Source organism: Pleurodeles waltl, chromosome 9 (genome assembly GCF_031143425.1).
Source record: "Pleurodeles waltl isolate 20211129_DDA chromosome 9, aPleWal1.hap1.20221129, whole genome shotgun sequence".
Classification (NCBI taxonomy): domain Eukaryota; kingdom Metazoa; phylum Chordata; class Amphibia; order Caudata; family Salamandridae; genus Pleurodeles; species Pleurodeles waltl.
This window is the reverse complement of record NC_090448.1, coordinates 376,179,162-376,202,932: the sequence shown is the minus strand read 5'-3', so window position 1 is coordinate 376,202,932 and position 23,771 is coordinate 376,179,162. Positions and strand designations below refer to the sequence as shown.

At 42.0% G+C, this 23,771-nt stretch overlaps 1 protein-coding gene across 1 annotated transcript in view; it reads left to right on the top strand.

The window, feature by feature from the left end:
• The window catches only part of LOC138259331 (nesprin-2-like), a 178,486-nt gene that overhangs the window by 73,187 nt on the left and 81,528 nt on the right, over positions 1–23,771 (top strand). The window contains exons 4-5 of the mRNA XM_069206970.1: positions 8,277–8,459; positions 20,428–20,565. Coding sequence (XP_069063071.1) covers positions 8,277–8,459; positions 20,428–20,565 — 321 coding nt within the window. The remainder of the gene's footprint in view (positions 1–8,276; positions 8,460–20,427; positions 20,566–23,771) is intronic.

The following is a 23,771-nucleotide window of genomic DNA, read 5'->3' as shown; positions in this document are numbered from 1 at the left end:
GCAATTAAATGAATCCTGATTGCTGTCAGATGAAGCTGGTAGTACGTGGAGCAGGATAAACAGAGTACCAGACTCTGGACGCACAGTCAGATTCCAATTGAATCATGGTTCCTTTTTTAATATCAGGAATTCATAAAAAATAATTTCTACACTGATAAGAGACTATTAGCCTCCAGAAAGTTTCAGCTTTTTGGACACATGAAAAGGAGTATTAAAGTATAAGCCAATATGCATTGGCGCAGGCCATCTTCAGGTTTGGTCTAGCTTAATGGAAAGCTATTGGAGGGATTCTAGAATGAGGCTAATGTGATCAGATCTTTTGTTTCATGATACCAGGTGTACTTTAGGTAGGTTCATCGGAAAATAATTGCCATAATTAAGACTTGACAGACTCAATTTCCACCTTAATACCAACTCCACTTCCCTCATAGAGAACCTCAGAAACATTGGCCTCACCCAACTGGTCACCAAACCCACGCACAAAGCCGGACACACACTGGATGTCATCTTCACTTCTAGCAACAAAATCAGTTTCACAGACGTGAATTAATTCACATGGACTGACCACGTCATAATCCACTTTACCATCTCCAATTCCCAGCATCCCACCTTCAAGAACCTCAGCACTCCCCACCGAAGCTGGGGCAAGGTAATGGGACCCTATGGTCACAGGCCCTATCACTGCACAACCAAAGCCCATGGCAGACCTCGACTTCACCAGGCTGTCCAAAACTTCACCACCTGGATCCTCAAATATGCAGACAGAGTTGCCTCGCCAGTGAGATGGTACAATCCGGAGCTCAGAAACTCCAAATGGGACTGCCACCAACTTTAAAAACATTGGCACGTGACCAAGGACCCATCTGACAGAGCCGCCTACAAGGCAGCCCTCAACAACTACCAGACCATATCAAGACAGCAAAAAGAGCAGCAATCACTGCCCGCATCGACACCGCAGCCAATGACACAAAAGAACTCTTCAGAATCATCAAGGAATTCTCTAACCCGATAGCCACAGAGACCACCATCCACCCATCCCAGGAACTCTGTGAAAAGCTCTCTGACTACTTCCACAGCAAGATAACCTCCATATACAACAATCTTGACCCCCAACCCTCCACCTTGGACAACATCTCTCAAGCAGCAAACATCAGCCACACAATAACCTCCTGGTCTCTGATTACCACACAGACTACCTCAGCCATCATGTCATCCATCCACCCCTGCCCCCACTAGCTTTTCCACCTCAGAGCCAATACTATTAGCATGGAACTAAGCCACATCGTCAACACCTCCATCTCCACAGCAACCTTCCCGGACAAATGGAAGCACACAGAGGTCAGACCCCTCCTAAAGAATCCCTCCACCGATCCCAGTGACCTCAAAAACTACAGACCGATCTTTCTGCTCCCCTTCCTGGCCAAAGTGCCTGAGAAAGTCATCAACCAACAGCTCCCCGACTACCTCGAACAAAACCACCTTCTCAACACCTCACAATCAGGATTTGTGGCCAACCACAGCACAGAGACTGCTCTGATTGCCACCACGGATTACATCAGGACTCTCCTTGACTAAGGAGAGTCAGCAGCTCTCATCCTACTGGACCTCTCTGCAGCGTTCGATACAGTCCCCCACCACACTCTTCTTAACAGACTCTACAACATAGGCATTCAACAAAAAGCCTTTCCTCTCAGGCCCCACAAAGAGCATCCACCATCCTCTCTTCACTTCTTCACCTAGGAACATCACCTGCGGCATACCCCAAGGATCCTCCTTCAGCCCAACCCTGTTCAATATCTACATGCCCTCCCTTGCAGACATTTTCAGATCCTACGGACTCAATATAGTCTTCTACGCCGATGACTCAACTAATCCTCTTACTCACCGAAGACCCCCACAATGCCAAAGCCAACTTCTGCAACACCATGCCCAACGTAGCAACAGGGATGAAAAACAGCTGCCTCAAACTAAACACTGACAAAACGGAAGTCCTGATCTTCGGGAAGAACACCTCCGGATGGGACCACAGCTGGTGGCCAGCAGAACTTGGACCAACGCCCTCTCCATCAGACCACACACAAAACCTCACCATCATCCTCGACTGCCAACTATCTATGAATCGACAAGTAAACTCAGTCACCTCCTCCTGCTTCTACATCTTCAAATCTTCAAATGGATCCATTCCGAGACCAGAAAGACAGTCATGCGTGCTGGTCACCAGCTGCCTTGACTATGGCAATGCTCTCTACGCCAGAGTGTCCTCCCAGCTACTTAAAAGACTCCAGACTCTACAGAACACCACAGCTAGACTCATACACAACCACCCCAAGCACTCAAACATCACCCCACACCTCCGTAACCTCCACTGGCTCTGTGTTCAGAAGAGATGCCAATTCAAAATCCTCAATCTCACATACAAGACTCTCCACAACCTATGGCCGTCCATCGACTGAGCTTCTACTTTCGAAGTGGGGTTTGCCACAGGGGCTGGCCAACCCCCTAACCACCCAACCGCACACTGCAAACTGCCTTTGGCCATGCGCAGTGGGAGGTGGCTGCAGGTCCGTGTGGACCCCCTCCCCCGGCTGATTTCAGCCCTAGGGACCCCATCCCCGGGCATCTGGCGTTCACATATTTATTTTATTTGGAGAGGGTAATGCATGGCCTACCTTCCCGGGCTGATCTTGGTCCCGGGGAACTCATCCGCAGCCTAAATATTTTTTTATTTTTGGGGGGGAGTGGGGCCATTTGGCCCCCCTCCCCAGCCAATCTCAGCCCAGGGACCCCATCCCCCAGGGCACAGCCTAAACATTTTATTTTTGGGGGTCCCCTCTCCCCAGGCCAATCTCAGCCCGTGGAACCCCATCCTTAGGGGCCCAACCATGTCACCTGGGTGCCCCCAGGGCACCCAGTAAAAATGGTTGGAGACTGCAGTGGGAGCCTGAAGGCTCCTGCAGTCCAAGCAGGCTTCCCACCTCCTGTGGGAGCCGGCATTGCTGTCACAGAGAGGGAGCTGCTAAAGATGCAGCTCCCTCTCTGTGAGAGCAATTGTTTCCTCCGTTTCCTTGCTGCATTGTCTGCGAGCAGGGAAACAGAGGAAACCTCTACTGGCAGCAAGCAAGAGCTTTTTGACAGCTGTCAAAGCTCCGGCCAAGTGACAGCAAACACCTGTGTCCTGGTGGTGGGCACCCCAGGACATAACAGGAGCCATCCCTGAGAGGTGGTGGTCCCTAGGCCCATCTATGGCTCCTCAACGGGGGCCGCACAACCCCCTCCAACTTAAACAGCCCTGGAGAGGTGGTAGCCCCCAGGGTTGTGAAGGGGGGGCACACAGCTACCCTTAATTTCCATTAATAGCCCCCCCGCACACATAATTTGTGTGGCCCTGGGGAGGTGGTATTCCCTGGGGCTGCGCGGTGGGGAGGGGGCTGTGCGTCCCCCATATACAATTCAACATAGCGTTTTTTGTTGGATTAATTGAAAGGGTTGTGGTCTTAACCCCAAGCTGCCACCAACAGTAAGAGCACACCGCTTGTCAGACTGCTTTGCTTTGAATTAAATATAGCAGTAGCGCCTGGTATCTGTGAATTGACGCAGAAACATCATGAATTAACACAGGTTTTGCGAGGAGATACGAATTTCCTCAGTGTGTACAATACACTTAGAGACGAAAATATAATGGTGAACTTCAAATGTGCCTTGCACCATCCTGTAACGAGCGTGACATCCTTATCAGGGAGTTTTATGAGTAGATGTCCCAAAAATATATACTCACAATACCGATGCAGCCCTGAACTGAATACTTGTTCAGGGAGAAAAGGGCCTAGAGGCAATGCACCAATATTTTATTGTTAAATAAACAGAACGAATGAGGACTGGAAATATGTAATTTGAGCTGTGTGATTGCTGTACAGCCTTGCTGAATGTCACTCGGCCCGCTGAATAGAAAGTTTATTAGAGTGTTGAGTGTATATGGAGAAGTACGGGTTTATCTGCACTGAGCAAAAAGATGAAGATAACTCATTTTACCCACAAAAGGTTCAATGGTAGTGCACCGCTTGTCAGACTATTTTGCTTTGAAATATATATATATATATGTACATATATATATATTTATATATATATCACATGCCTAAAGATTACACTGCAATCCCAGGTGTTTCGGATATCTAATTTATTCAAAGATGATCACAATTTGCATCTCACCAGACACCCACCGACACGTTTCAAAAATGTCATTCTTTTTCATAGTGGATAAGTTATTTTCCAATCTTTATTTATAGTTCCCTCCTGTAATCCATTCAAGGGCAGTATGGGAATTGGGATTCAATGTTTTCACCACTCATCTGACAGTTGCCAATTGTGTATATAGCAATCCTGCAAATAATGAAACTCCTGGGCCCATTAACCTCAGTCCAGGGCCGTATCGATCTGAAGGTACTTAAAATAGGGAAATGCTCACAATTTCACCCCGCTGAGACTGCACCTGCTATTACCAGTCACAGAGATCCTCAAAGGGTGTTTACGAGTCTGTGCCTATCAAGGCTCTCACCAAACTCCCAGTGTATAGTACACCCGCACAGATTAGTATCTCCCTTTGGCTCCGCAACTTATCTCAATTCCTTCAGCTTCATATATTGGCTTTAGGGGTAGATTAAACACCTTCCATTTTTTAATGTTGGAGTTTTTTCAGGCACATCTCATTAAGTAAAACATATGAACATACAGCCCTGTGAGTTAAAATAACAGGGTGGGTGATTTATTTTTTTATCTGTGTCTGTGCTCGAACGATTTGGTCTATTTTACTGATCACATGTATACTGTGTGTCTTATTTCAGAGCTGACCATATACTGAGGACTTAAAAAACCAGTATTGCAATCTCAAAATAGCTAAGTTAACTTGAAATATCTATTCAGTTTCTTTTGTTTAAACATACACGTTTTCATACATTTTCAAGCACTATGTAATGAAAATGTCCTGATATGGAACATGATTTGGTGGCTATCACACAAGCTTTCACTGTCAGCCAAATGTACAGGTACTGAGTCTCCAAAAATCTACTTATGTAGGTGTATGCCTATGTTTGAAGTAAATATATGATAGTTTGGAACATCTCAATTCCAGGAGGTACTCCTGACATTATGCTCATTCAGTAATAAGTCATATTCCAATTTCCCAAATGCAATATCAGTAAATGTCCTCATTCTGTCTTACTGTGCCTGTAAATGGTTCCATACCTTATATCCCTTGGTTGATCAAACCTATTCAAGATAAAGCCTTTAATGAAAATTCCCACCAAGTTCCACAACATTTTAAAATGTCCAAGAGGCTCCTGCTAAACTCTAACTTTCCCACATTAAACCTGAAATACCTCAAGCCTACCTTATCAAGGGCCTTCTCGGGATCAATCTATATGCAAAAGACTCTTCACTATTCCTATTGACATTTAGTCAGCTAATCAATGTCCAAATATTTCTCATACTATTTCTCAAAGCAATAAAAACAAATTGAGGGGGATGAATTAATTTGGGCATACATTTATTTGCTCCAGTAGTCATTACCATAACCAAGAACATACTTTTGAAAGTTAGTAAATAAAACAATTGATAATCTTCATACTTTTAATACTACCTTTCAGGTTTTGTTATTCATTTTATTTCATTTTAATTATTTTCAATAGGTTTAAATAAACCATGTTAATAATACACATATTGTACTATAACCACATATCCCTTTAGGCAAAAATATCAAAATATCTTATTAAAATAATTCCTACACACTTAAAATCAAGGCTCCTTTACCAGAATCCATCTAAATTTTCAAATTGTGTCAGAAAACATTTATGCTACAAGAATTGTAGTCTAGTCTTAAAATGATTATTAAATACATTCCAAAAGATATGTGCCTCTTTAACAGCTGTTAATGATCATAATGCAATCATTTTAATTCATCCAAAATACAACTGATATTTTGGTCCCCATTAATGATAAATTGGTATTTGACAAACATTATATTGTGCCTTGCAATATGTCATAGAATGGTGGGTTAACAACTCAAAACAGTCACTTTCACAAACCATAAGAGGTTTAACATTTGGTACATATATTGCTCGCCTGCCCTAGACTCTGCGATGCTCAGATAACAGAACAGAATTCTGACATACTGTTGCCACCGTACCAAATTGTTAATAAAATCCAAATTTACTGGGTGACAAATGTTGAGATGATTCTTTTTATATAATAAATAAGTATTTTATCAGACAAGGATTGTAAGGGTCACCCCTGGTAAATAGTCCTATTATATATGTAATGTCCTCATTATGCAGCTAGTGATATTTACTTATCAAATACTAACCTCTGAACGTTTGAAAACGTAACCCATTCCATCTAATATGAGAGGGAAACTCCTGCACCTTATTGTTGCTATTTATAACATTCTTACAAAAGTAACCAAGGTATATGGAATTTTTGGAGCCCTCATTAGTTTAATTACCTTTTCCAGTAATACATATAGAGAAACAACCCAGGCTGGTATCAGACTCAACACCTTACATATTGACCCTGTTGTAGTTGTTCTTCTGACAACCGGACCCTCTGCTGCAACTATTGAGATATGGAGATATGAAAGCCATACTGGTGCTCTACATGTTAACACCAGCCTTAATTTAACTGGGTATGTCTTAATAAGTGGCTTGTAAGACTAGCATTACTATCTATTGAGTGCAGTAGCCTGCTTATGTACTGTAGCTCTTTCTGCTTAATGCTCACTGCATCATATGAGAGCTTTTAACATTATCCATATGGAAGTTAAAGCATTCACATAAGAATTGTGCTACAATATTAGGAAATGATTTATAAAAGTCTCCAGTGATTTCATCCAATCGCGAAGCTGAACAGAGGGTCAGCTGTTGAATGACAGTTAAATCCTATAGAGCCTGAATTTCTGCATCCAACCTGATTCTCATCACACACTTTCTATAGTTATCCCTGTCTTGACACAATTTTGCACTTAGATTCTCAAATCTTTGAGGTAGGTACAAAAAAAACTTCTACAGATAGTTTTGTGGTATTTGCTCTCATACTTCTTTCTATTTTTTATGTGTAATGAAGAAGATCTCTTGCAGGAGACAAAAACATTACTTGCCAGTTACAGGATATGCATCTTCTTCTGTAGTCAGTTTGGCGATGCTCCATGTATTTTTCAGTAAAGTATTTATGAGTTACGCTACTACAATATAAAATTTGGATTTTTTGAGGTAAGACTCTGCAAGATGGCTCACCGGCTGTATACTGTAATTTTAAAAGTGTGGGATCCCCTTGTTTCACAGTTCTATAATCTGTGTATTATGGTAGAACTAAAGAAGTAGATACTATGATGGTAAAAAGACATTTTAGCTATCTGCTTTGAGTCATGACTTGAGGATGCATGTATGTATGTATTGTGTATGTATCATGTATACTATGTACAAGAATTAAGGCCTAGATTTATCATGCCTTTGCCTTGTCCTTGCGTTTCCTTGTTCAAAAGCTTCAATAATATTTACAAAGCTAAGCAAGGGGCAATTTGCTCTAACTTGTGTGGCTTTGTAGCAAACTGTAACACAATGCAGCTTCTTGTGCTGCGTTACATTACCTTTCAAGCTCGAAGGTGTTCCATGGGTGAAGCATTGGTATTCCAATACATCTACCCATGGGTTTGGCGCATTCCTAGATTTACTAAAGCCAGTAAACCTGTGAATGCATCAAAATGCTATTCTATCCCCAATGAGGTGTAACAAGGAAAAATATATTTATTTCTCCTTGCTATTTTCTCCTTCCATGTGTGCTGCATTCTGCATCACCCATAGAAAGAGGTAAACAACTGTAAGGATTGTTTTTGCACAGTAAGGTATTACTCGCTGCACAAAACAATCCTGCATAAAATGCAGACACCTTTCCACTGTGGTGCAAGTGTTCCTGCTTTGGCGTTAGGCATCACACAGTAAAGCAGCACAAAGAGGAAGCAAAAATGCTCCATATCTTGGTAAATATGGAGCCTTTCTGCTCTCTCCTTTTCACTCAACCCAGGGCAGCAACTTTGCTTGCTTCCCTGTGTTGTGTGAAAGATGAGTAAATATGCCCCTATTACTTATACTTATCTATATGATACTCATGTATTGGTGGCAATTGTTCATTTGTGGGTAGCTTATACCTTTCTTATATGGCCTGTGGTCTCTTGTTCAGCATAAATGCAAGACTTTTGTTGGCCCCTGATAGTCAACTCATCTTTTGTTTAGGTTCTGCTGAGGCAGGTTCGAGAAAGGTTGGGGCAGCTGGAGTCCTTGAACAGACAGTATCGGCAACTCACGCAGATCAATGGAATTGGTCTTCAAAATAGACTGAGAGCCATGGTCCAGGAGTGTAACCAGCGATGGGATCGGCTGCAGAAGCAGACACAGGCCATACACAAGAGACTGAAGGTATAGTTAACCTACCAAAACAATAAGAGTGGCTTAATGTCTCACAGATGTCAACTTGTATGATAACTTGCCACCTCATCTCAGGGTATCGTTATTCTATTCTATGTTTAAAAATATGTAACACTTGGCTACTTCTCATCTTCCACGCTATCATTAAAATATTTATAATTGGCAATCCACCTGACAGCTTCTAACCTTCGCAGAGCAATCGCACATTATTAGCAAATCATCAGCCCTCTGCTTTCAACCTTTTCTAAAGGTGCCAACATGTCCAACAGTTAACAAATTATATTACAAACATTCAATTAAAGTTCGTGCAAGAATCAACAATCTCAATTCATTGTCAAAACCTCAGTGCTACTTTTGGTGTTATTAATTTATCTTATAAACAAATACCAGTAGTTAGCAGGGGCTGAGCTTAAAGTGCTATACTTGTGTTTCTAGTCGTTGCTGTAAAAAGTGCCCTCATAACTTGAGCTGCTAACCTTTTTTCATCTCAGGCAGAAGAAAGGTTGAACCAACCCTGACTTTTTAAAGGTTCACACAATAACAAATTTTGTGAATTGAGATACCCACAATGTCCCTCACCCCCCTCTAACTCGCCCATTCCTGATCAGTCACTACTTAAATACTTAAAAAAATTAGCACTGTCTGGTGTTGGAATGCCACTAAAGGGGCCCTATTATCTCCTAATAGGTGCATAGTGCTATTTACTGCCAACTCATACTCAGCTACTAACCTAACACTCCCCTAATGTATCCTCAAATCATAACTTCCAGTTTTCTATTTTAGAAATATTTAGCTCTTTTGTTATTTGAATGATGCTATGTGTTGGAAATCGGGTTACTGACTGAGGAGGAGAAACCCTAGTCACGCAACAACACCAGTTTCTGTCAAAGTAAAGTCACAAGCAATCCCAAATTAACCCACTGGTAGCTTGGCACAAAAGCAGTCAGGCTTAACTTAGAGACAATGTATAAAGTATTTATGTAGCACTTCAAACATTAGTAAAGTGAAAACAAGACACAAAACAAATCCTACAGCAATCTAGAAAAATATAGTAGAATATAACTGCCAGCCCAGGCCCTCCCTAAACCGGAACACAAGCAACCTAGGACTGCTTTCGTCCTAGTTAGGGCTCTTCAGCCAGGTGTAGCCTGATTCCAGTAGTACAATGAGCCTCTGACTCATGCGTGGGCATACACGGCACACTTTGGGCACACTTAGGGCGTCAAATGCAAAAACAATAAGGTGATGGGTGAAATGCTTGATATAATCTCAACCATGGTCAAACACTCAGGCCGCATCCCAATCCATCATTTTTCATCCACGATGCCACCTCAGTTTAGACCCAGCCATGTGCAAATCAGTCTTGACCCTGCTCCTTGTGGGAAACAGTCCAGTCCAAACTGCCAGGCCGGTCCTTCCTGATCCAGAACACAAGCAACCTATAACCAGATGTGCCCTAGTTATGGCTCTTCAGCCAGCTATAGCTTGGTTCCAGTAGCAGTAAGCCCACACCCAATGCACTTAGGGTATCAAATGCAATAACAACAAGGTGATGGATGGAATAGTTGAATTAATCTCAGCCACTGGCAGTCACTTGGGCTGCATCCCAATCCATCATTTGCACCCACCATGCCACCTCAGTTTGGGCCCAGCCATATGTAAATCAGTTTTGAACCTGCTTCTCATGGGAACAGTCCTCATCAGGCCCTATATTCCTGTCTAACGTTACAGGCAAATGATCGATTTCTGAACATTGAGTGTAAAAAACAATAAATTAATCCATGCCAACGATTTAGTTCTTGTTTATATTTGACATGTTTTACTTAATCTTGCATTCCCTAAAAATGCTTGCTATTTCCAGGATATTGTGGCTGTGTATTTTGTTTTCGAGTGGCATATTACTCTTACATAGTGCTTACTGTGAACTAAATCGCCACCAACTGTATATAACGACCAAGACTGAGAACTCTGGAATTGAGATGGAGGACAGTGCAAGTTTCTTACAGAGCCTGTAAGTGGGTCAGAAAGGTATTCAGAACACATGGACACCCAAGCCTTGGCCTCTCTGCTGTTGCCAGTTGCAATTGTGATTCTGTGCAAATGTGAGCAGCACTTAACTTGTAAAAGAATGAGTGCTAATGTTCAGGACTCTGCTTAGAAGCCCCTGGCCGGTGCAATTGAATGTGGGTGCACCTCATACCAAGGCTGCTTAGCCCTAAATCCACCTCAGGCCTCTTTAATCCACCACATGCCTTGACACTTTATCTCACTCCTGCAGGTTCCTGCTTTCTCTTACTCTTTGTGAGTTTTTCTGTCTTTCCCTTACTTCGTCTTTCGGTTTTGTTTTTCCTGTCTTGCTCTGGTAAATATCTTATGCAGAAAAATATGGGTCCATCCCAACAAATGAGTGACAGTGGCCCCACTGGCTCAAATTAAGCAGTGTGTGAGGGAGGTATACAGTTGTTAAATAATGACAAGGGGAATGTAAAACAAAATGTTGTGCTTGCAGGTGAGTGGGTGTGTTGTTTGGGGGTGGTGAAGTGAAAGAGATGAGAGGAAGTGCACTCAAGAAAGCGTTAAAATAGGGTTCTAAAATAGAATAAATTAGGTATTAGATGCGGACAGAAAAAGGGTATGTATGTCTAACAGAGTGAACATAACATGAGTGTTTGAGACTCTCTGAAAACCCCTGCCACTGGCCACAGTAATGTTTAATTCACAGACTCATATTTTCAGAATTAAAACATTTTCAATATTAATTATTTACAAAAAGTCATTGTTGTCACTCATGTATCTTAAACAGTTATTGACACTGACAAAGTCAGTAGCCCGGCTGGTTTTAGGTGTGTTAGTGGTCTTTTATATCTGGATGCAGTAACAGAAAGCTCAGGAAGGCACAAAATACCGGTCAGGCGGTAGGCTATGGAGATCACAGAAATGTAGCTTACATGTTGAAGCCACATCCTTCGTTAAATAAGACATGCCCCATTTAGAGACCCCCACTTTTGTCATCCCACTTAGAGCCCTGCATAGATAGAGCAACATTATAGGATATTCATTCAAACCCTATGGCTTTTTGTGCAAAACACATCCCCAGTCAACATATTCGAAGTTGTTTTCATATGTGATAATAAACAAACATAAGGGATATATAAATAACCTAGTTGCCTAGGATCACAAAATGTGGTCAAACAGGAAAGACAGGATGGAGTCCAGATTTTCAAGTTTACACTGAGCAATTCAGCCACTAGATGGGTAGCTCTTTCTGACATCAAAGGTTAATTAAGGCTTTTACCTTAAGGGTGAGATTAGAGCTTGCGTGATAGGCGGAGTCTACATTTTATTTGTGCTAGTTTTACAAAGGGCGAAGCTCCCCGAAGGATATACCAGCATTTTACAACAGACACAGTTTATGTTATATGTTTTTTCCCTGCACAGGGAGACTTGCAGGGATTCACAGGATTTTGAGTAGAGGTCAGATCCGAACCTGATTCTCCATGTGAGGTGGCTAGCAGCGGTGGCCACTAGGCCGCATCGCATTCTATGAAAGCTCAGCTCGTTTTGGCCTTAAGCTTCGAAGAGGACAGCGAGGTGGGCCCGAGTCATGCCTCAGGCTCAAGCCTGGCCTGGGCTTTCAGTGGCACGCCCACCTATAACTCTAATGAGTGGATGCTGTGCCCTGATTTATTGTAATGAACGATGTCTAGATGGCGATTAGGACATTTTGCTTGTACAGACTTATATTTCGCATTCACTGTTATGTACTTGTGATGTTGCTCCTTTGGTAGCTAGTACAATTGTTTCAAAATAAGTTTGATGTGAGTTTATCAAAGAATCTCTACCAGTGCTATGGCTGTCGCTTTCTGCAGTCTTACCAATCTTTCAAGTATGTCGCCTGCTATGTACAAATAGAAGCAAATGCCAAAGACCAGGAACAAAATGCCAATTATGCATTACTTCCATCTGCTCTGATCATTAATAGTCCTTAATTGCCCACCCTGCAATTAAGGGACTAAGCAGAAGGCAAGGGACATAATGAAGTGAAGCGAAACAGGCAACATGACACAGCATTATGGGCAATAAGACTACGGGCCATCATCCCTAAAATCTCACCCAAAAAATAAAATGAAACACATCCTCTGCCTGTGTTATCTTCTTATCGTTGTCACTTAGGATGTAGAGAAGAACATTAGTAAGGCGCAGAATTGCATGCATTCCTTACAGGGTACCAATGGGGCAATATTAGCCAAGAGATACAGCACACCCAGAGAGTTATTGGAATTGGAGTCAGGAGACCCGAGGAGAAGGCAGGGGCCCTGTTTCACCCCAGCCAATAATTCCCTGGGGGTGCCATTCTCTATAGATAGTACTGCTAATGTAAACCAAACCTTTCACAGTTGGGGTGACATTCACATAATTGTTTCTTTGTTGTGTATTTGCACAACACTGTTTAGGTGGAGGCAGAGCACAAGTTCTAAAAGGAAAGTGGGGACACTAATTAGCTTGAGCAGTGGCCATCACAGGAGGTGATGCCACCACCCTGTGAGATCCTTCTTTTTAAAGGAAACGTGCTAGGTTTCCCTTGCTTGCTGTGGAAACCTCCTTTGACAGTTACCCACGTTTTATGAAGACAAATCCTTCAACTGCATGGGTAACGCTTAACAATTCGAGAAGGTGCAACAAGGCTGGGATTTAGTGGTGCACGACTACTCAAAATGTTTATGAAGAGGTTGGCAGGTTTTTGCGTGAGGGTAATTACTTAGAAGGTGGCTGGGCTTTTCCAGATAACACTGTCCACACATGGCTCCAACTGCATTGGTAAAACTGTTTCACACCTAAAATCCGAGGAATATATTCAGGCCTAGCATTTTCAAGACTACTTCAGTGTGCCTTGTCTGAGAGGGAAGGAATCTTGATCTGTTGTGGTTCTGCTTCACTGGAAAGAAAACATTGATTTAAAGCTTCTGATTGCTTCCTTTCCTTTTTACTTTGAATGACCCTCTCCTTACCTTCCATTCTCTTCATGCCTCCTCTGATTGGTTACAGTCTCTTACAAGCTGTCCACGTGTTTGCCTTAATCTATATTTTTGTTTCTACAAATTTCCCACACCTCATCTCAAAGGTCACAAAATGTCCTTCTTTGGATGTGATACCCTTCAACTCAGCAATACAATAACTAATCTCCTCTAGCTCAGCTACTAATCCACCCACCACCCTCATTAAATCACATACCTCCTCTCTAGTTATTGTACCGAGCTCCAACTAATTTAATCCACCACAGAGACACTGGAATGCATGCAAGGAGAGGTATCCTTGAAAGCACAAGACTAATTCCAATACCCAACAATAACCACTGATTTAACCACTGACCTTGGGTTCCGTAGCAGCGCGCTGCACAGAGTAGAACCTTTCTGTGCCCGACTAGGGGTGGTAATTGCTATATATTTACAATATAGTACGTTGATGCTTCTCAATGTGGACCTGTTTTGTGAGGAGAGCAGCTTGCACCACTGATACTTGTATTTCTTCTGTGAAGGAGATAATCCTGTACTTTAGCTATGTTGGTCTTTTTTCTGCTTGTGATGAAATGTTGTACTACCACTCTTGCTGCTGACACTTGCTGACTACCACTGTTTGGGTTATAGATGTTTGCACTTCTGCATGCCGTGCGGTTTCTATGGGCCATACGTATGAACACATTTTCCCATAGACATAGAATGGGTAAAAACCTTTGATACATCTGGCCCTATATTCTGTGTTAATGGAGCTAGGTATAAATATTTATATTACACGAGTGCAACATGACTGGCATGTGAAAGGCTTGTTTTAATGTCAATGCACGATGTAAAGACTGAGGACTCACAGAATGTGAACAAAGTTCTCCTTTGGTTTTGTATATCAAACAAGCAGAAATGGGCTGCATACCGTCTGTGACACCTTCAAACAGAACTGGCGTTTTAGCCCATTGTAGCAGCTTTAAAATCCAAAATATACTCCCCTGAATGCAACAGGTTGGTGTGTGAAGACTCAAGAGACGCTGACTTGGAGACACTTGACCGCAGTATGGAAAGTAAAATAAAATGGAATTGGTAAATGTGTGCCTTTTTTACACCTCTCCACTATAGTTTATACATTTTAAGTTGGCAAAACCTTATTTTTTTACATTTTACTATGAAAGATGAAAGTAGTTATGATAAGCACTAAATAACTGCCCTACCTCTACAAATGTCCCAGCAAAAGAGACCATTCTGGTCCTGCCCAATGAAGATGCACATGGTTTTGAAAAGCGTGAATGTTTATCAGGACTGATATGGGTTTTGAAATGTAGATACATCCTTTTCACTGCTAATGAGGGCACATTAACAATTTCCGTAGGAAACCCTACTCCCCCAGACAGTGTGAGCCTTTAGGTGTTTGGGCAGTGGATATATCACCACCTGCAAACCCAAACCCTCCTGGGATGCAGCTGTGTCTGAAAAGACACGAGGAATTAAAAAAGAGGTGAACATACTTCTCTGCTTCAGGAACGGCCAGTGTGCAGTTTGCTGGTTTACAATCATAGGGGCACTTTTGAACCTTGCTAGGCCTCTGGCTAAGTTAGCATCGTCCTCCCTCCAAACGTAGTGGGGGGACTACGTCCACCCGTGTGTACCCCTGACTTGTGCCCTGAGTGGAGGGTTACAAGAAGCATACCTGACTGATTTTTAAGTGATAATGCCTCCCATGTTTGCCTACTGAAATGTGTGCATTGTGGTGAATGCTTGGTTTTATGACTCACAAAAAGAGACATATAGTAAGGGTGACAACAGATTTTAGTCACAATATGTCATTTATTGGTGGTGTCATACTGGTTTTAGAAATTTTGGCAAGGTATACAGTGATTCCACTCTGTGAAAAATTATGATTCTCTACTGCGATTTTATAAGCCATCTATGAGATAAAACAGTTTTCTCTCATGATCGTCACATGTACATTTAGTTAGTGGCACTGAAACTAACATGAGGGGACATTTCCTATAAATTATCATCAATGTGAGAAACAAAAATGTACATGTTGAGTGAAACATAGACGTCCCACACCAGCAGCAGTCTGTCAGTTGAATTCCCAGTATTCTACTCTAACTTCATCACATAGTTCTAATGAACAACTGGAAAGCTAAGATTCTATAGTCATGCTAGCAGTGATGCACTCACAGATGCCATGTTTCTGGAATAGTAGCCATTAAATTTAAAAGCTAAAACCATGCATATGCAGCAGACTTTTGAAATGACCATTGATGTATGAGACCAGCAGTTTGCGAGTGGCTGAATTAGCTTAAGTCATTTATCGAATAATATAGTGTTAAATTGCTAAAATAGTTAATGCGAGCGAGCCATACTCAAGTCCAGTATTCCCTTTCCACATAAGCTTCTTCTGTTTATTTATCGTCTCTGTCGCTAACTATCTCCCTGATTTTAAAATATTGACATTTTGGTAAGACTACAAGGTGTTTTTAAATCTTTCATTTAAATGCATGTAAGCAGATTTTGTAAAGATGCAGGAAGATATTTAAAGGGGAAGCTAATATTTAAAATAAATAGATTTATGGTTTTCGGAGTAGTGAGACCCTCCAAATTAGTTCCTGTTTGGAAATTTAATTTCTGTTTTACAACTCCCTCTTTCTGTGGTCCGTAACTGCGTCTTCCTGCATGGCTGAACACTGGATTCAAAAACATTTGTGTTGAAATGTAATGTAAGGAAATTATATACCTTGTTTGAAAACTACATTGAAAGGTAATTAATTTGTAAATATATTTAAATGTGGCATTGTAAATAAGACAGGCCAGTAAGGCATCTATTTAAGAAAAAACAATGAAAATGATCATGAATTACACACTCTTCAGAGCTTATTAATACTTTAAACATATAATACAAGCACAGGGCCTAGAGGTTTTCATCAACTCATTTATGTCAGACACTTGTAGCAGCAGAGAGCCATTTTCACGTACATATTCGTCCTTGTGCAGAAAGTGAATGAGTCTAAAGCTCTCTACTGCGAAATGTCGCCTGCTGCTGGGACAATCTATGAGCTAGAGGAACACTCTAGTTCTTTATGAGATGTCCTCAATCTTCTTGTGATAGGAGAAGAAGGGGAAGCAAAATCTGAGCACGGTAATGAAGCTTGTCTCAGGCACTGGCTATGAATTCTCCTGGGTAGATAATGAACAGGTAGGAGTGAATCAAAATGCAGCATTCTGGCAGTGTGCTGCTATCTGATTTGCAAAATATAGTATTGTTTATATTCTGTCTGTTATGTCCAGGTAGGGGAAGAGTGTTTTAGTTACTCTATATTTTAGAACCCACTTTTCACAATTTGAGCTCTCAATGAACCTACAGACAAACTTGTGTTAAATAGCACGAAAGCCTTTCTGTTTCCAAAGTTGGAGGACAAGTTCCTTGCTAATGTGGCCAGATGTACTATTTTCTTTCTGGTGGCGCTTGTACAATCACGATTTCTGCCTTCAATATGTTTGGCTGTATAAATGGTTTACCCATCTAAGTGTTCATCATTATGGAAGAGGTGGGTTGGGATCAGATTCTTCTGATAATTTCCAAATGCATTTTTCTACTAGATAATGTGTGTGTCATTGTCTAATAGGCAAACGGGCACCTATACGAATGAATGTCTTCAATTAAATGTTAAAGAGTACTCGAGGAAGTACAAAGCCCTGTGGGTTCCCTCATGCCAACCACTGTGAGGAGCTTGGATCACTGGCACATTTACACAAAACATCCACCAATGAAGAAGGATATAGGCCCTCATTACAACCTTGGCGGGCGGCTTCAAGTTTGGACTGCCGGGCGGCCGCCAATGCGGCCACAATCCCGCCGCGGCCATGATGAGATCCCCGCTGGGCCGGCGGGGATCTCGGCTGCAACACAGGAGCCGGCTCCAAATGGAGCCGGCGGTGTTGTGGCTGTGCGACGCGTGCAGTTGCTGCTGTGCAGACAGTGAAAAGCTGCATACGGCTTTTCCGCTAGCCTTTTCATGGTGGTTCAAACCACCATGAAAAGGCTGGCGGGAGGGGGACTCGTAATCCCCCTGCGACCGCAGCGCTTCTGCCACGGTCGTAATCCCCCATGGAAGCACCGCCAGCCTGTTGGCGTTGCTTCCTCCAAAACAGCCCTGGCGGTCAATGACCACCAGGGTTGTAATGACCCCCATAATCTCCTAAAGTGGAGTGTCCATTGTTCATGCCTACTGAAGATTTCCCATTTCCACTGTCTCTTGAAGTGATAGACCCTGTCCAAGTTAAGTGGCCTGACCTCTTTGAAAACTGGAGCTAATATTAACTGCTACAGCTAAAGGGGTTTTGTGTAGGGCTCTACATGAGGAATCAATGTGGGTGATTGTGCCCCACCCGGTGTACACAAGAGGGTGGAGGGTAAAATTGAAGTTAAGAATACATGCAGATTAACAGCCCATATGTGTCATTTAGAAATCTGGGACGGTCTCCTTTGCAAAACATTTCTTTGCCATCTTTACAAAGAAATTAACCGGAGTGAAGTTTTAAAACCTGTTTAAACCATCACTTTTGCCATTGGATGCATGTGGTGGGCACCATCACTTGTTTTGAGTACTGGTACTTATTTTTCATCATTGGTCCTTAACCCAAAGAAAGCACGAAGAAGGCAGTAAAAAGAGATTAAAACAGTGCCAAAGGGAGAAATCAGGGATGAAAAAGACCATGCAAAAATGAGATATGGAAGCATGAAGTGAAGGCTGCAGGAAGGAGGAGGCATAGGGCGGAACCAAGACCAGACAGTCTGGGTGTTTGGCAACAGCAACACTTGGCATGCCCGCTTGTCGTCAGAGCCAGCTGCGAGCTTCAGCAGTAATTTGTTTTGCGCTGCCAAATGTCCTTCCTCCACCCTGTTTGTAACCACGCAATACCTTATTGCCTAAGCTAATGTGCCTGCTTTCAACCACGCCCTTTAAAACCTATTGCCTGCATTTTAAGTGGCTTTAAGGTTGAACGACAACTACACATAACACGAAATAAGTAGAAACTCCAAAGAGGACATTGATTTGTGAGCCTGTTTCCTTCCACGATTACCTGTGGTATGTAAAACATCTGAATGCTGTTGACTCTTTCATTGAACACTTGTACAATGGCTTCAGGCAAATAACACGACCATCCTAAAGAAGGTGTTCTATCAGAAAAGCTTTAAAAGTCTTACTGCAAATGTAGGCACATGCCATAGTTCATAGTCCAGAGGGTTAAATCATCCACCGCTGAATTTTTGGGTAACTTGAAGGTCACAGGTTAAAGTGCTGGAGGCGCTGACAGGATATCATTTCTTTGGCTACTGAATTGTGTGATATTTACCCTTGGTATGGACATAATGGTAAATTCTGCACCAGCACCATCTTTTATGAAAAAGGTTATTGTCATTGTAATAACTCTGGGCAATTAATGATATGAAAACACAATTTTGATTCTTCATCAAGATGAAGGCTAGCTTTCTGTTCTTCGAGGGTTTCCAGGATATGTGGGACAGGACGCTGAATGATTCGAGCGGTGAGCACTGGGGTTTTTGCCAGTTTCTTATTAGGGTGGCAAAGAGTGGATGATGAGTTCATGATGGGTAGAGATGATCATAAGAAGTGTGGTATGACATGTCCGTAGTCAGTTGAAGAGGGACTTCTTTAGAAAAAAAATCCATAGAATGGTCTTTGAAAAGGATCATGGGAGTGGTATGTAGTTCCTAAACACTGCTGTGACACTGGCACTGGGGTGCTCATGCAGGAGAAATGAGGTCCCCCAGGCGCCTCTTTAACTAGTTTAGTAACAGACTGGAGAGTGGAACAGGTAAACAGTTTGGTCAGTGCTGTTGATATTTATTGAATCATCACCAGCAACCAGGACAAATACATTGCATAGGGCAACATGGGTCTAATACAAAGCACTGCACAAAATAACACCAACAAATATAACTACAGCTGACAAATTCCAAGTACCGAAATACAAATCTGTTTATGTGTCCGGCAACACTGCTGATAAATTACAATAACACTGGCACAAATCACTTTACGTGATGTGGACCGATACCTGTTCTGTACATTTGTTTGTAAAATGCTAAAAAAAAAAAAAAGTTCACTGGTAATTTTTATCAAAAGAGTAAATGCAGAAAATAAAATTGTTTTAGTAAAACAAATGGTTTACACTTCTGGGCATAACTTTCTCCCATGGTTAAAATAACCATAGAATAACATATGTGATATAACATTCACTGACATTCTATTCTATATTTAGTTCATCTAGGCTGTTTTGCCATCACTGTTCTACTTCATTCCCACTTAAGAAAAGACGCAGGTTCTCAATCGGAAAGGCCTTTGTGCGGAATGTTCTGCCTGTTAAACACAGTTACCTCTGAGAGTGGTATTTATATCGAGGTTTTACCTCCCATTCCAATATGCGCACTTCATTACCTCATATTTTCCCCATTTTCCAGCTTCAAAACTGTATGACTATTGCATTTTTTTCACACAACCTCTGCCAGGTTTTATCTGCTTAATTTGTGTGTGGAAAAGTGTGGTGTTTTTGTTCTATTCGGAATGCCGATTTGATTGCACAATCAATTTTGCACCTGAATCAAGATCACCCATCATCTTGAAATGAGGGCAACGATGTAGCATTAAAGTGTTGAAGTTTCCATGTGTATTTTTGGGAGATGTCCTTGCTGATCAGCATTAATAAAGCACTGATTCTTATAAACGCGATCAAGAGTAGAGTTAAGTTGTATGAAGGCTTCATGTCTACCACGGATTATACCTATTACAAAATGTCATCTTACTGCCAAAGCCAAATAATAAGCTGTCGGTCCTGGTGAGGTGATCTACAGTGCTATTGTAGAGTAACCAAACAGCAGGCAGGAGCACAGCTTCTCAGGTATTGTTTTACATTTTCTTCTTTAGTTCTTCGTGAGCCAGCGAGAAGAGTTTGAGAGCGAGCGGGAGATCATCGAAGTGTGGCTGATCGAGCTGGACCTCAAACTGACTGATGTTGAACATTTTTCTAGTGGCAACACCCTGGAGAAGATAAAACAGCTTCAGGTGACTAAAAGTAGTGTAGCAAGTAAAGTATGAAGACCTAGAGTTGTGGGGGTATATTACCATGTCTTGCTTCTGACCTGTAGTGAATTTCTCAGGTTAAAGCCATACGCCTGTTGCCTCTTTATTCCAGACGAGGTGGTTTATACACAGATGAGATGCGTGTCATGAGAGCAGATAAAGGAGGCTTAATATTAATTGAAAGAAATCTTATTCACAAAACAAATGCAGTGACTGCAGGGAACTCCATAGAGACAAGCTTCTGGTTACAGGATGTTAAAAATACCTATCTTGAGTAATGTGCTGGTCTGGACAAAAAACTCCAGAGTTGAGTTCTCGTTGGTGATGATGAGTTTTTACACTAGAATTAGAATTAATTTATTTCAAAAAGAGACACTACAGTGCAAATGTATTTGAGTCCAACTTTACTGTTTATCTGCCATTTTTCCGGCTTTAAAAATAATTTAAGAATTGGTTTGATAACTCTAACATTCTTATATGCTTTCATCTTGTATTTGTTCCTTTAAGCGTATGTTTCAGCGAAGAAAAATACTGCATTTTAATACTTTTCCTGTTTTTTTTATCTGTGTTGGTATGAAAATACCAGTTAGGCAGGTAGCATACTGGTCAAGTCGCAATCCGAGTTATGGTGCAAAACTCAAATGTGGTAGCTCTGATTGGTCAACCTTGTAATACACGCAGTGGTAAAAAGTAGTGACAAGAACACTTGTGCGTGATTTTACTTCTGCTCCCAATTTTACAATGCACATGTGAAACAGACAAAGGGTAGAAAGTACCAACACTAGTCATTTAGTTATTTTTTTAGAGTTTACTAGGAAACTTCTTACATGGAGTATAATCTACTGTTAGAAATTGGGTCCCTAGTTGGCATAGGTATACACCCTGTCCAAGTAGGGACTACAGTCCTAGTCGGATGTAAGTCACAACACAACCTAAATTATCCTGTGCTCACCCTCTGGTAGCTTGGCACAGAGCAGGCAAGCTTAACTTAGAAGGCTACGTGTAAAATATGTGTGAAATATATCATACAATAACACAGTGAAAACACCACAAAAGCACTTCACACAAGTTTAGGAAATAGATAATATTTATCTGAATACAATAAGACCAAAACAACAAAAATCCAATATGCACAAGTCAATATATTACTTTTTAAAGGTTTAAATGAGTCTCAATATTTAAGAATCAGTAGTTTTATCCTTTTAACACACAGTACCTTGTATTCACCAAAAATAACGACGCAGAGGGGCAGCAGAGGAGGAGATGCATTGAAAAGTCAAGTGATGCTTCAATTTTTCCAGCATGACAAAGGCAATGTGTTGTTTCTTTCCATGCTGCAAGGCGATGCGTTGGTTTCCAGGAGCACAGGCTTGGTTCCTCACTGCGATGCAGAGATATTTTGACACACAGGGATGATGTGTGGAAAACCCAGAGTGTGTTTAGCAGAGACAACAGGGTGCTGCATCGATCTGGCAGGCGATGCAGTGATTTTTCAGCCATGAAGCATGCGCTGCTTTGATCCGACAGCCGTTGCATCAAATTTTCCAGATGTTGCATTCATTTCCTGACGTGCCGGAATTTCTTCTCTTTGGTGAAGTCTTTGATAGCTCTGAGACCTCAGAACAGGAGGCTGGCTCAATCGAAGCCTTGGAGAGCACTTGAGGAGGAAGGCAGAGTCCTTCCAGCAGAGTCAGAGGTCAGCAGACAGCAGGGCAACAAGCAGGCCAGCAGTCCTTCCAACAAAGCAGCCCAGATGAGTCCTTTGGACAGCCAGACAGTCCCTCTGACAGAGTCCAGTTTTAAGTCCAGAAGTGTCTGATTTGCTGGGGTCACAGACCCAGTATACATGTACCCAAAAGTGCCTTTAAAGTGTAGGAAACTTCAAAGAGTGGTTTTGAAGTGCATAGGTTCCCCTTTCAACCCAGCTCTGTCTGCCAGGAGCCATGTGGGGGTTATCAGTCCATTGTGTGAAGGCAGGCCACTGACATTTGAAGTGTAAGAAAGAGCCCCTCCACCCTTCCTGCCCAGGGAAACCCATCTGTATGCAGATGAATAAATGCAGCTGAGTGTCAAGTGTTTATGGCTGTCGGGCAGAATGCACAATGGGAGCTGTCAATCAGCACAGACCAGACGTGGATAGGAGACAGGCTGTAAGACACAGATGGCAGTGAAGGCAGAGAAATGCCTACTTTCTAAAAGTGCCATTTCTAAAATAGTAAGGTAAAATCCAATTTCACCAGTAAGTAGGATTTCTCACTGCCATTATCCATACCAAACATGACAGGGCTACTCCTCTGAGTTCAGAAATTACCACTTAAAAGCATATAAGGGAGAGGAGCAGGGTTCACAGCAGTAAAAAACTACTTTGGGAGTTTTTCACAACATGGACATCTAACATTTAGGGGTGACTTACATGTAAGAAAAGGGGATTTTAAGGCTTGGCAAGTAGTTTTATGTGCCAAGCCAAAGTGTCAGTGAAACTGCACACACAGAACTGGCAATAGCAGACATGGTTAAGGGGCTACTTATGTAGGTGGCACAATCAGTGCTGCAGGTCCAGTAGTAGTATTTAATTTACAGGCTCTGGGCACATCTAGTGCACTTTACTAGGGACTTGTAAGTACATTAAATATGCCAATTGGGTATGAGCTAATGTTACCATGTTTAAGGGAGAGATTGTATGCACTTTAGCAATGGCTATCAGTGGTAAAGTGCCCAGAGTCACAAAGCCAAGAAAAATGAGGTCAGAGAAGGGAGAAGGCAAAAAGTTTGGGGTGACCTTCAGAGAGGGCCATTTTCCAACATCTACTGACTGAATATTCTCCAACACACTGATATTGTTGTGGAGGAAATTCAGCTGGTGGATTCTATTTTGTACTGAGTGGCCTCCAGAAACTGGAGGGTTTTTATTTGCCTGAAAACTAAATAACGCCCTTGGTGCCTGTTTACCAAGATCTTTGAAGAGCAGTGTGAGTTACTCCTCACTTACTTTTGACTTATTCCAGAATTTGCAGAAGTAATTCACACATCACTCCCACCAAAATAGCTAGTGTGCGTTTGTTGAAAAGTAGGGGCCTTTCAAGTGCATAAATAAGACGGCAAGGTGGGAATTCAATAGCAAATTATTATGTTCAGTGAAAAAAAGACCAGTGATGGAGGGCTGATGGGGCGGTACTGAGGTCTGCTTC